At 41.4% G+C, this 14,989-nt stretch overlaps 1 protein-coding gene across 2 annotated transcripts; it reads left to right on the top strand.

Annotated features, from left to right (window-relative positions):
• Window positions 1–825: 825 nt before the first annotated feature.
• Window positions 826–14,513, top strand: LOC126583797 (transcription initiation factor TFIID subunit 12b-like). 2 transcript variants are annotated; one of them, XM_050248320.1, is made up of 10 exons: window positions 826–1,676; window positions 2,158–2,385; window positions 3,697–4,248; window positions 11,934–12,008; window positions 12,357–12,435; window positions 12,968–13,032; window positions 13,307–13,342; window positions 13,438–13,678; window positions 14,016–14,095; window positions 14,199–14,513. In XM_050248320.1, exons 1-8 carry the CDS (start codon window positions 996–998, stop codon window positions 13,615–13,617), a joined length of 1,896 nt encoding a protein of 631 aa, XP_050104277.1. In that variant the 5' UTR covers window positions 826–995; the 3' UTR covers window positions 13,618–13,678; window positions 14,016–14,095; window positions 14,199–14,513. The 2 variants fall into 2 exon arrangements, with proteins under 2 accessions (XP_050104277.1, XP_050104276.1); XM_050248319.1 differs by having other exon boundaries at window positions 14,016–14,513.
• The last annotated feature ends 476 nt before the right edge of the window (window positions 14,514–14,989 follow it).

The raw sequence follows: 14,989 nt of genomic DNA, 5'->3' as shown, positions 1-14,989 counted from the left end.
GATAATATGTAAAGTGATAGAGATAAGGAAGCAAACACAAGATGTACGTGGTTCACCCTAATTTTGGCTACGTCCAAGAGGCGTTCTTATTAATAGTGAAGGGTTTACACAAATACATAGATTCAAGTATAATCATCATTAGTGGATTCTAATGACTAGTTAAATACAATCATGACATTCCCCATTAATTGTAGGAGAATGATATTCTTTTATAGTTGAGGAGAGTCTTCAGCTTTCGTTCGTGGTCGATGTGGGACTTTAAGAGCTTTATTCTGACGTTGACACATGTCGTATTGTGATTGACCTCCTAGGTGGAGGGAAACTCTTGTGCTTCAGCATGGGTGCCTCAACATGAACCCTTCAGTGAGTCCTTGAAGGTATGAAGTTGACCGGTGCTTGGTAGTTTCGGGATTGGTCAAGTATGGTACAAATGACAAACAACTAGAGGTGGCAAATTAATCCATTGGGTTGTAATAGGTGCCCATTAAGACGCGTTTAATTTGACATCACTATAATATAGAGATAGGATTGAGAGTAGTGATGATGATGTAAAGTAAAATCAAACTAAATGTGTCTTAATGGGTATCCATTAACAACACAATAGATTGATTTGCCACCTCTACATACAACAATCCAGTGTATAAAAATTCCGTGTACTCTATTATAATTAGAGATGATAAACGGTCCAGATTTTCCATCTACCATGATTTGTTTTCACCGGAAGGCAGAGGATTTGTTGATCCACCAATTGGTGTCCCTCTGCTGATGTGTACGCACCAGATTCGATCTCTCCTCCTCTTCCCCCTCTCTCTCTCTCTCTCTCTCTGTGTCTCTCTCTGTCCTTCTTCAAGCCCCCTCTCTCGCTTAGCCCTCTGAAACTTCAAGTTCCCGAATTTCAGAAACAAAAAAAATCCGCCATGAATTAACGTCTTGGTCGTCACGAAGATCAAAACCCAGAAACCCAATTCCTCAGAAAAGCAAACGAATTCGGAAACATGGCGGAAAACGGCCCATCGTCGTCCCCAAACCCCCTCCAACCCAGCATTGACCCAGCAGCAGCAGCAGCATCAGCCTCAAACATTATGATCACACAAAACCCAGCAAACCCTTCTGCGAATCAAGCAATCCCATCCCCTTCAACTGTCTCCCAATCTCCTCAACTCGCATCCCCACCTCTCCCTCCCATGCCCAACATCTCTCTTCCTCAAACCCAGCACATTTCACCCACCGTTGGATTGGATTACCTGCAGAAATCTACCCAGCAGCAGCAGCAGCAGCTGCAGCTGCAACAGCAATCTCAGTCATTGGTGCAACAATCCCAGAACGTGAATGTGAATTCCATGTCGAATTACCAGCTCCAGCAGAGGTCCCCGTCGATGTCCCGAATGAACCAGCTTCAGCAGCTGAGTCAGAACCCGCAGCAGCAGCAGCATTTTGGTATGATGAGGCAGCAAGGGGGCTTGTATGGGCAGGTGAGTTTTGGTGGCTCTGGTGGTATTCAACAGCAGAATCAGCAGCAGCAACAGCAAAACCCGGCACAGCAGACGCAGCAAATTGGCGGTGGGAATTTGTCGCGATCAGGCTTGATCGGGCAGAGTGGCCACCTGCCCATGTTGTCTGGCGCTGCTGCTGTTGCAGCTGCGCAATTCAATTTGCAGCCGCAGTTGTTGGCCTCGGTATGAGTTTAATTGCCCTCATGAAATTGGCTGTTATCTTTTGATTGTGGCAGGTGAAATGTGGCATAATTAGTGTGCATTTGCTTAGTACTTGGTATGGGAATAAGTTGTGTTTAGTAGCAACAGAAGTTTATTGGTAGTGTTTTTGCAAATGTTATGTCGTCATAGTCGGTTGCTTCAATGTGGGCAAAATCATTCGATATAGTTATGCTACACTTCCTAAGACCAAGTTAATCATATACTATGCTACATGGTAAAGTACATCATCATTAGTATTGCCAATCAAATGCAAACAATGTTAATTGTAATATGGTATACCAGTTCCCTTTTGAATTCCGAATTGAATATTAGTGTATCAGTGAAAGCTGTTGGATTGTTGCATAATATATTAGACACTGTTAAGTTAGCACAACAGTGAATTTAATGCTTTCTTGAGAATGGAAATGTTTCTTGTTTAACAAAATTAGTAAACTTTCTGCAGCCGAGACAAAAAGGCGGTCTGGTCCAAGGTTCCCAATTTCATCAAGGTAATTCTCCTGGGCAATCTTTACAAGGAACCCAAGCAATGGGGATGATGGGATCCATCAATTTGAGCTCTCAACTAAGAGCTAATGGGGCCATTGCTTCTTTTGCTCAACAGAGAATGAATCAGGGGCAGGGCCAACTTAGGCAACAATTGGCCCAACAAAATTCGCTCACCTCTGCACAGGTATAATTGCATACTTTCCTCTTGCCTGATCTGTTAACTTAGGCGTCTTCTAATTTATCCTACCAACTGCTTTGTTTGTCTTGTTTTGAGTTTCTTTGTGTATGCAAATTGTTATACAATGTCGGGTATGTGAAGTACTCATTCTTGCTGATCATGCTATGGTTTATAATGAGTTTTTCTACAGCTTGAGTTTCTCATATTCTATTAAACTTATGTGTTGGTTTTGGACCCTGCAATAAGGGCTCGTGCAGCGAGGCCGACTTTCTTTTGGCTCTATATCTGTAGTCTGACCTGTTTGAAGTAATAATTGAAGGTCATATATTCTTAGGTTTGGGAGGGAAATTCAAAGTTTCAAACTGTGGAATTCCACTTTCTGGTTCTAAGAAAGTTTTGATTTTAAGAGTGACACGGCCATTATTCAGACCTTCATGTTTTCTTAGTGAATTTTCCTCCGTTCGAAGACAGAACCCACTGGCCAAACAATGTTAATTGTGTTATGATTTAAAATTGTTCTACCTTTTGCCTGGTTTGATTGAGATTTCGAACCTTAATTAAGATCTGCACGTAACAAATGTATCAGGATACCTAACTATGATGTCATTCATGCTTTTCATACCCAACTTAAAACAAATCGCCAAAACCTCTGCTTGATCTTTACATCTGGGATATTGCTTTTGAGTAAGTTGCGTGGTGGTTTTGCGCTAGCTGCTTTCATTCTGAGGACATTTTATTGACTCCTGAAATCTTATAAAGTAGTTATATTGAATCGTGTGGAACAGGGGAAGCAATTATGTCTACTATTCATTTTGGTACTTGGAGACCAATGAGAATGAAACACTTTATTCAAGCTACATGAATTTTAGTTGCAAAAAAGCCTTCCAAAGCATCAATTGCTCTGCTGGTATCCTACAAGAGTCCTCAATTCCTCTGCCCAGAAAATATGTTTTTCTTTTTCGTTTTCTATTTTAGTGGTGGTTGTCATTTGTTTGTAGCATCTAAAATTAGACTTATCAGTTGTAACAGTACGTAAGATCATTTTCCAATTTTTATTGAATGGAATCGATCATTCTTTTCTAAACATACTGGTACACTTATTACTGTAATGACCCACTTCCCCTTGATGGGTATTTTTGTAGAATTGTAGGCATATTAATGTTGGTGGTACAGTGTTGGCATTTTGCTTAGCAGGAAGGATAGAGATGTATTTATACACTTTAACAATCTTTGGCAATGCTGTTATTCTATAACATGTCTTTGATGGATATATCAATTTATGGTTGGGATATTTTGATCTGACTTTACAAAGTACAGGTTCAGAGCTTGACAAGAACGTCTTCACTTGGATTTATGAACCCTCAGCTATCTGCGGTGTCTCAGAATGGACAGCCAGCAATGATGCAGAATTCTTTCTCACAACAGTGGTTGAAGCAAATGCCAACAATTCCCGCCCCTGGCTCACCTTCGTTCCGCATTCAACATAGGCAGCAGGTTCTCCTTCAGCAGCAACTGGCTTCTAATCAGTTGCAAAAGTCCATGCCCTTGACCCAACAACAGTTCAACCAGCTTGTACAGCAGCAGCAGCAACAAATGGGACATCCACAGCTGCAGCAGCAGCAGCATCAACAGCAACTTCAACAGCAGCAAATACAGCAGCCACTGCAGCAACAATCGCAGCAGCAACAGCAGCAGCAGAACTCGCCAAGGATGGCTGTACCCGCAGGCCAGAAATCTCTTAGTTTAACAGGATCACAGCCTGATGCTACTGCATCTGGTACAACTACACCTGGAGGGAGTTCAAGCCAAGGAACAGAAGCAACTAACCAACTTCTGGGGAAGAGAAAGATACAAGATGTAGTCTCTCAGGTATTCCTTATTTGAACTGCTATTTCTATTTTTTGGTTTGTGTTTTGGGAGGGGGTTAACTCCGCCGTGTAAGTTTATCTTACATTGCCGGTCCCAAGCCCGGATAAAGGAGGAGGGGGAGGGCGTCAGGTAGTCGACAGCCGGCACTCCATGATTACGTCGAATCCTTATGAAAATGAATCCAGAACGAAATCGCACTAAAGCTAGGGCGTCACCCGTAAGTGGCGCGCTGTGTGGCCCGAGCACAGTGATAAGTGAGCAAGGGTCGCTGTATCTCCATCGGCACCCGGATGCAGTGTTAAATGAGCAAGGGGGCTATAGAAACTTCTTTTCGAACGACTCCACTCAAAGTTGTTTGGGAGCATATGCTCCTATCAACTTTACACGGGACACACAAAAGAAGTACTTTGATCCTATTAGACGGGGAAGGGTGAAGAAGCTAGGACAGAAGGGTAGAGTTCAAGAGAGCAAAATGCGTTTAGGAACGTGGAATATAGGAACCTTGACGGGAAAATCTATGGAAGTAGTAGAAGTTATGGTGAGGAGAAGGATAAATATTATGTGCCTACAAGAAACTAAGTGGGTTGGTCGTAAGGCAAATGATCTAGAAAACTCAGGTTTTAAACTATGGTATTCGGGCACAAATAAAACGAGAAACGGTGTTGGCATCATCGTGGACAAGACCTTGACACAAGATGTTGTAGATGTTAAGAGGGTAGGAGATAGAATCATGGCAATCAAGATTGTAATAGGACAAGAACTTATCAATGTGATTAGTGCGTACGCACCTCAAGTAGGGTTGGATACGAGTTCGAAGGAGAAATTTTGGGAAGACCTTGGAGACTTGGTGCAAGGAATTGCTCAGACGGAGAAGTTATTTATAGGAGGAGATTTAAATGGACACGTGGGCAGGGAGACAGGCAACTATGGAGGTTTTCATGGTGGCCATGGTTTTGGGGAGAGAAACGAGGATGGGGAAGCTATCTTGGATTTTGCAATGGCATATGATCTCTTCTTAGCCAACACCTTCTTTAAGAAGAGAGAAGAACATGTGATCACCTACAAGAGTGGGTCGTCAAAAACACAAATAGATTTTCTTCTAATGAGGAAAGGGGATCGTATAACTTGTAAGGATTGCAAAGTTATACCAGGAGAGAGCGTGGCTAATCAACATCGCTTGTTGGTGATGGATGTACATATCAAAAGAGTGAGAAAAAAGAACAAGACTTGGAAGTGCCCAAGGACTAGATGGTGGAATCTAAAAGAAGAAAAACAAGCTATTTTCAAAGAGAAAGTAATCACCCAGTGTGTGTGGGATAGAGAGGGGGAAGCTAACCAAATGTGGGATTCCAGGCTAGTTGTATCCGAAAAGTAGCAAAAGAGGTATTAGGAGAGTCCAAGGGCTTTGCCCCACACCAAAAGGAATCTTGGTGGTGGAATGAGGAGGTACAAACAAAGGTGAAGGCTAAGAAGGAATGTTGTAAAGCCTTATACAAGGATAGGACCGATGAAAATGGTGAAAGGTATAGAAAAGCGAAGCAAGAGGCGAAGAAAGCTGTGAGAGAAGCTAAGTTAGTGGCTTATGACGATATGTATAAGCGACTAGATACCAAAGAAGGAGAGTTGGATATCTATAAACTAGCTAGAGCAAGGGAAAAGAAGACAAGGGACCTAAACCAAGTGAGGTGCATCAAGGATGAGGATGGAAAGGTTCTTGCTACAGAGAACGCGATTAAAGACAGATGGAAAGGTTATTTTCATAATCTTTTCAATGAAGGACATGAAAGGAGTGCTTCTTTAGGGGAGTTGAGTAACTCAGAAGAGTGTAGAAATTACTCCTTTTATCGTAGAATCCGGAAGGAAGAAGTGGTTGTAGCTTTGAAGAAGATGAAGCATAGAAAAGCAGTAGGCCCAGACGATATACCAATCGAAGTGTGGAAAGTTTTGGGAGAGACAGGTATAACATGGCTCACTGACCTTTTCAATAGGATTTTGAAAACGAAGAAGATGCCAAATGAGTGGCGAACGAGCACTTTGGTGCCTATCTACAAGAATAAGGGCGATGTACAAAATTGCATGAACTATAGGGGTATTAAGCTAATGAGTCATACAATGAAGCTCTGGGAGAGAGTCATTGAGCATAGATTGAGGCAAGAGACACAGGTTTCAGACAACCAATTCGGGTTCATGCCAGGGCGCTCAACCATTGAGGCAATCTATCTCTTACGAAGATTGATGGAAAGATATAGAGATGGGAAAAAGGATTTACACATGGTCTTTATAGATTTGGAAAAAGCGTATGATAGGGTCCCAAGAGACATTCTTTGGAGGATTTTAGAGAAGAAAGGAGTACGAGTAGCATATATCCAAGCTATACAGGATATGTATGAAGGAGCAAAGACTGCCGTAAGAACTCATGAAGGACAAACCGAAAGCTTTCCCATAACTGTAGGATTACATCAAGGCTCATCCTTAAGTCCTTACCTTTTTGCGTTGGTAATGGATGAGTTAACAGGACATATTCAAGATGATATTCCTTGGTGTATGCTTTTCGCAGACGATATAGTTTTGATAGATGAAACTCAGGAAGGGGTAAATGCAAAGCTTAACCTTTGGAGAGAAGTGTTGGAATCTAAAGGTCTTCGCCTAAGCCGATCAAAGATAGAATATATGGAGTGCAAGTTCAGTGCAAATGGAGGCCAAAACGAGTTAGGGGTGAGGATCGGAGATCAAGAAATACCAAAGAGCGACCGTTTTCGTTACCTAGGATCTATCTTGCAAAAGAACGGAGAATTAGATGGAGATCTCAACCATAGAATACAAGCTGGATGGATGAAGTGGAAGAGTGCATCCAGCGTGTTGTGTGACCGCCGTATGCCACTGAAGCTCAAGGGAAAATTTTATAGGACGGCAATAAGGCCGGCGATGCTGTATGGAACAGAATGTTGGGCGGTGAAGCATCAACACGTACACAAAATGGGTGTAGCGGAGATGAGGATGCTTCGTTGGATGTGTGGGCACACGAGAAAGGATAAGATTAGGAATGAGGATATCCGGGGTAAAGTAGGAGTAGCCGAAATTGAAGGAAAGATGAGAGAAAATCGGTTACGGTGGTTTGGACATGTGCAAAGAATGCCTACTGACGCTCCGATTAGAAGATGCGACTATGGGACAGAGGTTCAGGCCGAAGGGGTAGAGGAAGACCTAGAAAAACTTTGGAAGAGACCTTAAGAAAAGACTTAATGTACTTGGATCTAACAGAGGACATGACACAGGACAGAACACAATGGCGTTCTAAGATTCATATAGCCGATCCCACTCAGTGACTTGGATTTTCCAAGTCTCCAACCGAGAAGTTTTCCTCACTCGGTAAATTAAGGGAACACTACCTCAACCTACATGCTCCACTCACAAAGCTTCAACATACAAGCTTCAACAAAAGAAAATTCAAGAACTTAGCGAAGAAGGCTTTGGTGTATTTAACACAATACGTTGAAATAAAGGAAAGCTTATTTATTGATATCCCCGATAAGTTACAAATATGTACATATACTTGAGTCAAAATAAACAAACAAGAGGGAGCCTTCACAAAGGTTGCTTAGGAGAAGTCTCAGCAGTCGGTAGAGCCCCAGAAAAGAAGGCACCGGAGGGGGATCAGTCGGAGCCTCAGTACTGGACAGAACCCTAGAAGGAAGAGGCATCAGAGGTTGATCATTTGGAGCTTCATTACGCGGTACAGCCCCAGAAGACGAAGGCAATAAATGCCTTTGGAACAAACCCACAAATCTCTGATGATCAAGTAAAACCTGACCATCAGATTCCTTCATCTGGTCAAGCTTCCTCTTCATGTTTGTAGCATAGTCATGTGCGAGCCGGTGCAACTGTTTATTCTCATGCTTGAGCCCTCTAATCTCCTGTTTGAGACTCATCACTTCAGCCGCCAATGATTCAACTTGGCGGGTTCGAGCAAATAGGTGTTGGGCCATATTAGACACAGAACCTGCACACTGAACACTGAGAGCCAGAGAATCCTTAACAGCCAACTCATCAGACCGTTTGGAAAGTAGTCTGTTATCTTTGGGAGTGAGAATGTTCCTGGCCACTACCGCAGCGGTCATATCATTCTTCATCACGGAATCCCCAACGGTAAGAGGACCAGTAGGGGAGACGAAGGATGGGCGCCATATGTTGTCTGGAGAAGGTGGGGCTACCTCTTCAACAAGGTTCAAGTCAAAACGACGGTCGAAGGGGCCAGACATTTTCAAAGGTGTTGAAGAGAGAAGAGGTCGAACAAATCAAGATCTTAGAAGTGCAAGAATGGAGCTTTTACTGGTGGATATTCAAGTGTGCTTTGAAACTTAATGTCAGCCCTTATAAAAATCGGCACTCGACGAAGCTTCAGAAATCGATGAGGCGCCTGCTCAGAAATCGAAGAGGCGTTTGCTTTCTCAAAAGCTGGGCTGCTCAGAGACCATGAGGGTTGATCTCAGAAATCGAAGAGGCGTTTGCTTTCTCAAAAGCTGGGCTGCTCAAAGACCACGAAGGCCGATCTCAGAAATCGAAGAGGCTTGCTTTCTCAAAAGCTGGGCTGCTCAGAGACCACGAGGGCCGATCTCAAAAATCGAAGAGGCACCTACTTTTCCAGCCTTGTCAGCACCTGTCACACGCACACTCAGCTTTGCGGAAATTATGGGCATTCTGTCGAAGATTTCTGGCGAAGTAGAAAGCACATGAATCGTACTGTTCAATCACCCACTTCCCACACGCAATAGTAGCTCATGGGTACCACAGATAACTTTGCCAAAGTTCTCTGACAAAGTTGAGACACGTGAAGCTTGCAGCTCCCACTACATCGCTCTGACCAAGAAGGGTAAAAGAATAGCAAAGAAACAACACTAACAAAGTTTAGACACATAAATTTTGAAGGTCTAGCTACCATATTATTACCCACAAGGGTAAAGGAACAGTACCACTGCTGGATAATTGGAAAGTCCCGATGTGTCCACCTCTGTGCTTCGTGGCAAGGTAGACTAGCAAACATGCCCAACCTTTACTCACATTCGAGAAAACACTCCCAACAAGATTGCTTGCTCCAAAATCGAAGAGGCACCGCCCTCCGAATCTCGAGAGCCAGACTCCCAACATGATTACTTTCTCAAAAATCGAAGAGAGGGTAAAGGAACAGTACCACTGCTGGATAATTGGAAAGTCCCTGTGTGTCAACCTCTGTGCTTCGTGGCAAGGTAGACTAGCAAACATGCCCAACCTTTACTCACATTCGAGAAAACACTCCCAACAAAATTGCTTGCTCCAAAATCGAAGAGGCACCGCCCTCCGAATCTCGAGAGCCAGACTCCCAACATGATTACTATCTCAAAAATCGAAGAGACACCGCTCTCCGAATCTCGAGAGCCAGACCCCCAGCAGGATTGCTTTCTCAAAAATTGAAGAGGCATCGTTCTCCGAATCTCGAGAGCCAGATCCTCGACAGGATTGCTTGTTCGAAAACCGAAGAGGCACCACTTTCCCAACTTCAAGAGCTGGATCTCCTTGGATAAAGCTGGTCTGTAATCTTCACACGCAACATCAGCTTTCCAGATACCACAGACCACTTTTTCAAAGTGCTCTGACAGAGTTAAAACATGTGAAGCTGGCAGCTCCCACTACCGTGCTATGACCAAGTAGGGTAAAGGAATAGCATTATTACTTGATGTTAGGGAGACTCCTATATATATCGACCTCCATCCCCAACGGACAGGCAGACCTGCAAAAATGCTCAACCCTTCCTCTTATCTGAGAGGGCACTCCCAACGAAGCCTTTCGAAATATTCAGCTTTCTTTCCCCCCGATAATACCTCTATAAACAAGCTATACTAGAGCAAGAATATCTCATATCATCAGGGTTAAAAGCAAGAGTATCCCATATCATGCTTTTTTCCTGTCTTTTCCTTTGGCCTTGTTCTTACCTGCAAGACAAGGAGAAAGAGAGCAATCAGTCAGCACTTGGAATCAAGCTTCCAGCCAGGAACTGACTGCCTGGAACCCCTTACCTGATTACTTACCTGGCATTGCTCTCGAGTACTCATCTTCAACATCTTATGCTTCCAGGGAAGATACCGCATCTGCTTGAGAAACAGATACGGCAAGTGAGAAGGATACAAGGAAGCATGTGGAGACAAGCGTAACAGCACACGTGCCGATACATCCACTACTCTGTCAAAAGCAAAAGTATCCCATATCAGCAGGGTCGAACGTACTCTAGATTTGATGGACTTGTTTTGACCCTCAAATTCTTCAGTCGGCCTTATACTCTGGAGGAAACCAGAAAACCCTCCAGCCCAGTTCAAGAATAAGCCTGTGGAAAGTTACTTCTTCAAAAGCAAAAGTATCCCATATCATCTCTTCTCCTTTTTCTTCTCTTTATCCTTCATGCTGCTTGCAAGATAGGGAGAATGTGAACAATCAGCCGGAGCTCTGATTGCTTACCTTGTCTATCACCTCTTTCAGCAGATCCCCTAGCTCGGCGACTTGAGGGACTCCTACTACATGGTTTGTATCGCGCTTGACCAAGCCTGAAACTACAAGTAAGCTTCAAGTGAAATTGATACATTACCTTGTGCATCTCCACCAGTTATAGATACCACCCCTGGATGGAGGAAGAGTACTTCCAGAGAAGATGCCACATCTACCTATGAGACAGATAAGGCAAGTCAAGACGATACCACACTCCGGTACTTAGAAGTTTCGTGGTTACGAGATCATTCTCCCACAATATTTCCTAATGTCATTTGTACTAAATCATTCACTTGTACTCACTAAAGGAGAGCTTGAACCTATGTACTTGTGTAAACCCTTCACAATTAATGAGAACTCTTCTATTCCGTGGACGTAGCCAATCTGGGTGAACCACGTACATCTTGTGTTTGCTTTCCTATCTCTATCCATTTATATACTTATCAACACTAATGACTGGAGCAATCTAGCGAAGATCACAAAAAGTGACCGTTTTCGCTACCTAGGATCTATCTTGCAAGAGAACGGAGAATTAGATGGAGATCTCAACCATAGAATACAAGCTGGATGGATGAAGTGTAAGAGTGCATCCGGCGTGTTGTGTGACCGTCGTAGGCCACTGAAGCTCAAGGGAAAATTTTATAGGACGGCAATAAGGCCAGCGATGTTGTATGGCATAGAATGTTGGGCGGTGAAGCATCAACACGTACACAAAATGGGTGTAGCGGAGATGAGGATGCTTCGTGGGATGTATGGGCACACGAGAAAGGATAAGATTGGGAATGAGGATATCCGAGGGAAAGTAGGAGTAGCCAAAATTGAAGGAAATATGAGAGAAAATCGGTTCCGGTGGTTTGGACATGTGCAAAGAAGGCCTACTGACGCTCCGGTTCGAAAATGTGACTACGGGACAGAGGTTCAGGGCCGAAGGGGTAGAGGAAGACTTAGGAAAACTTTGGAAGAGACCCTAAGAAAAGACTTGAGTACTTGGATCTAACGGAGGACATGACACAAAACCGAGCGCAATGGCGTTCTAGGATTCATATAGCCGACCCCACTTAGTGGGAAAAGGCTTTGTTGTTGTTGTTGTTGTTGTTGTTGTGTTTTGGGAGGGGGTTGTGTGTGCTCTAGAAATAAATTTGTCATTGTGAGAACCTTTTTCTCCTGCCCAGGTTGATTCTCAAGGAAGGCTGGATCCAGAAGTTGAAGATCTTCTCTTGGAGATTGCTGATGACTTCATTGATTCTGTGAGGCTTGACATGCTAACTTTTGTACTATATGTCTATATAATGACGTTCAATTGCAGATCTAACTTAAGGACCTTGCATATCTGTAGAACAACTTTAGATGAGTGATAAACATATCAATTGGTCACATTTAATTTAACAGTTGATATACAAGTCATCTTGTTAGATTGGGTTCAAATAAATAGACACACGTGGACGTGCCTCAAAATAGGCCCAAATTAATTTTGTACTGCTGATAGATACTTCACATTCTGCATGTCAAGCTTTCTCTGGCATGTCTGACCAAATAAAATGAAGCTTTATATGGCACACATGGACATTAAGTGTTTATCCTATGCCTATTTGCAGGTGACAACATATGCATGCAATTTGGCAAAGCATAGAAAATCTTCAACTTTAGAGTCCAAGGATGTGTTGCTACACCTAGGTTTGTTCTGTACCACAACTCATCTCCATATTTCTTGTGATAATTGGGAAATTTCTAAGCCATTAAGTTGCATAATAAATGTACTGGTCTCCTAATTTGATACTTAAGAGAAAAATCTTATTTGAGTTGACATGGGATGCAAACGAGAGGTTTCTGAATACACATACTAAATAATCAGCGAATTTAACTTATCTGTCTCATCATTAACAAATCTGTGTTCATTCTCTCTACTGGTTCCTGTATAGCACAGACCAATGTACTTAACTACTTATCTACAAAAATAATGAATTAAGGTTTCTGGTTGCCCCTGTGCTGCACTTCTTTGCGCTCGTCTTTCATTGTTATTTTTTTCTTGATTAATAACTTCTCAGGTTGTGTTTTCCAAGTTGGTATCAATTTTTTTTATTATTATTAGAAAGGAAAAAAAAAATAAAAAATAAGCCTCATTTATGGATGAATATATATTTTTGTGTGTTTATGAGTTTTGGAGTTCATTGAGGTCGGGAATTTAATGCTTGAACTAATTTTGCAGAGAAAAATTGGCATTTGACAATTCCCGGTTTTTCAAGTGAGGAGAGGAAGTACCAAAACAAATCAGTAAGTATCTTCAACATCTTAGGATGAACATTACGGTGCATCTAACATCTTTTAGTATATCTATTTTGGAGGACAAATTTGAAGTTGCATAAGTACTTCTTTTGAGTTGAATATGTTTTGTATGTTGCGTTGAATTCGTAATCAACTGTTGAAGACACAAAGGTGGAATGTATGGTGGTCCCCTTTTAGTGCAATTCTTTACTATTACTATAATTTCTTACCAATTTTTCAACCCAAGAGATTTATTGGAATACCTTGCTTTTAAAACATACAGTTGTCGAGTGATCTCCATAAGAAGCGTTTGGATGTGGTAAGTTTGAATTTTCTGTGTATATGTTCTTACTTTTAATATTCTTTTTCTTAACGAAAAACTGAAAGTTGGTCTACAACCAACCATTTGGTTAGATTCGGGCACTGATGGAATCGTCAAACCTGGACACAAATCCCAATACGCCTAAAGAGATGATCAGAGGGTTTGGCAATCCAGTTGGTGCAAGCCACTTAATAAAACCATCTCTTGGTGCAGAACAGTTGGTTTCACAATCAACTGGTTCTCAAATGATGCAGCAAATGACTCGGTTTTAATAGGGATCAGCTATCAGCAGTTATTGTTTCTCCGTGCTGATTTTAGTCGTTACATATGTTGGTGAGCATCCTCATTCGCTAGTTTTCGTTTCTCCCTTTCATCCTTCTAGGCTTATCGAAACTACATTAGAAATATGACATTCTTTACCCTGAATTTAGTATACTTAAAGATTCATCGAAGCATACCAAACTTTTCGTGTGTTGACCATTTTGTCTTAGATGATACATAGTTGTTTATTTCGTTGACATTGCTTGTAAATCTGGGTTCTATTTGTTTATCATGCTTAATCCAAAATCACTGCTGTTTTTGCACGACAGGTTTGGTTGATTGCTTGTAAATCTGGGTTCTATTTGTTTATCATGCTTAATCCAAAATCGCTGCTGTTTTTGCACGACAGGTTTGGTTAGCGAAATCAGGAGCGTATCTGGATCGATAGAAGCACAAATCTTTAATTACTTGCTAAGAAATGATAAGGAGGTGGGTATAAAAATCACTGCAGACTGCAGTTGAGCTTCGGTTACACCATTTTCCTTTGAATTTGTTGATGATTTGGTGGTTTGACGAAATTGTTAATTTATAGGCACACAAATCGTATGGCCAACTCTCAGCAGACTAGAGTTGGTTGGGGCTTTGTAATCTAATTTATTATCTCTAGTTTTTGCTTTTGTTTTCTTTTATAATTTTTTGCTTGGATTTTATTTGTATAATTATTTAAAATGAAGAATTAGTTCGCATTGTGTACTTAGTTTATTTGATTTTTTTGGGGTGAAGTATACAAATTTGCTTTGGATTGTAAAGGATAATACTTAGGTTCTGTACTTATAAGTAGTCCTTATTCCTTCCATCATGATGTGACACTATTTCAGTATATAAACTTCGAAATTCGATTTGTTTATTGTATTTATCAATTAATTTGTTTGATTTGAAAACCGTATTTAGTCATCTATATGAATCAAATAAATTGACTCTATCATGAATGCTATTTATACCACAATTGTTGATTATTTTGGCACATGGATGGCTAAGTGGTCTTTAAATCAAATGAATTGTTCAATATTATCAAATAGTTATAAAGAGAATATAAACAATTTTAATTATATTTTTTGTACGACAAAATAAGATCACATGGTCATGTAAAGCAGAATGATGCTTTTACGTTAAATAGCCAGAAGTGCAAAAAAACAAAAAAAAAAAACAAAAAAAACAAAGAAAACAAAAATACAAAATGTAAAAGTTGTCATCCCGGTGCCCCATCTGTTATCATTCTGGAGAAAATGTAGCAAATGGATATATTTGAACTGCTGAGATGTAACCCAACAGCAAAACAGAAAAACATCGAAATTAAATTGAATTTGAACTGTGTCACTTAAT

Source organism: Malus sylvestris, chromosome 9 (genome assembly GCF_916048215.2).
Source record: "Malus sylvestris chromosome 9, drMalSylv7.2, whole genome shotgun sequence".
Lineage (NCBI taxonomy): Eukaryota > Viridiplantae > Streptophyta > Magnoliopsida > Rosales > Rosaceae > Malus > Malus sylvestris.
The sequence above is the reverse complement of the archived record's forward strand: the minus strand, read 5'-3'. Positions and strand labels throughout refer to the sequence as shown.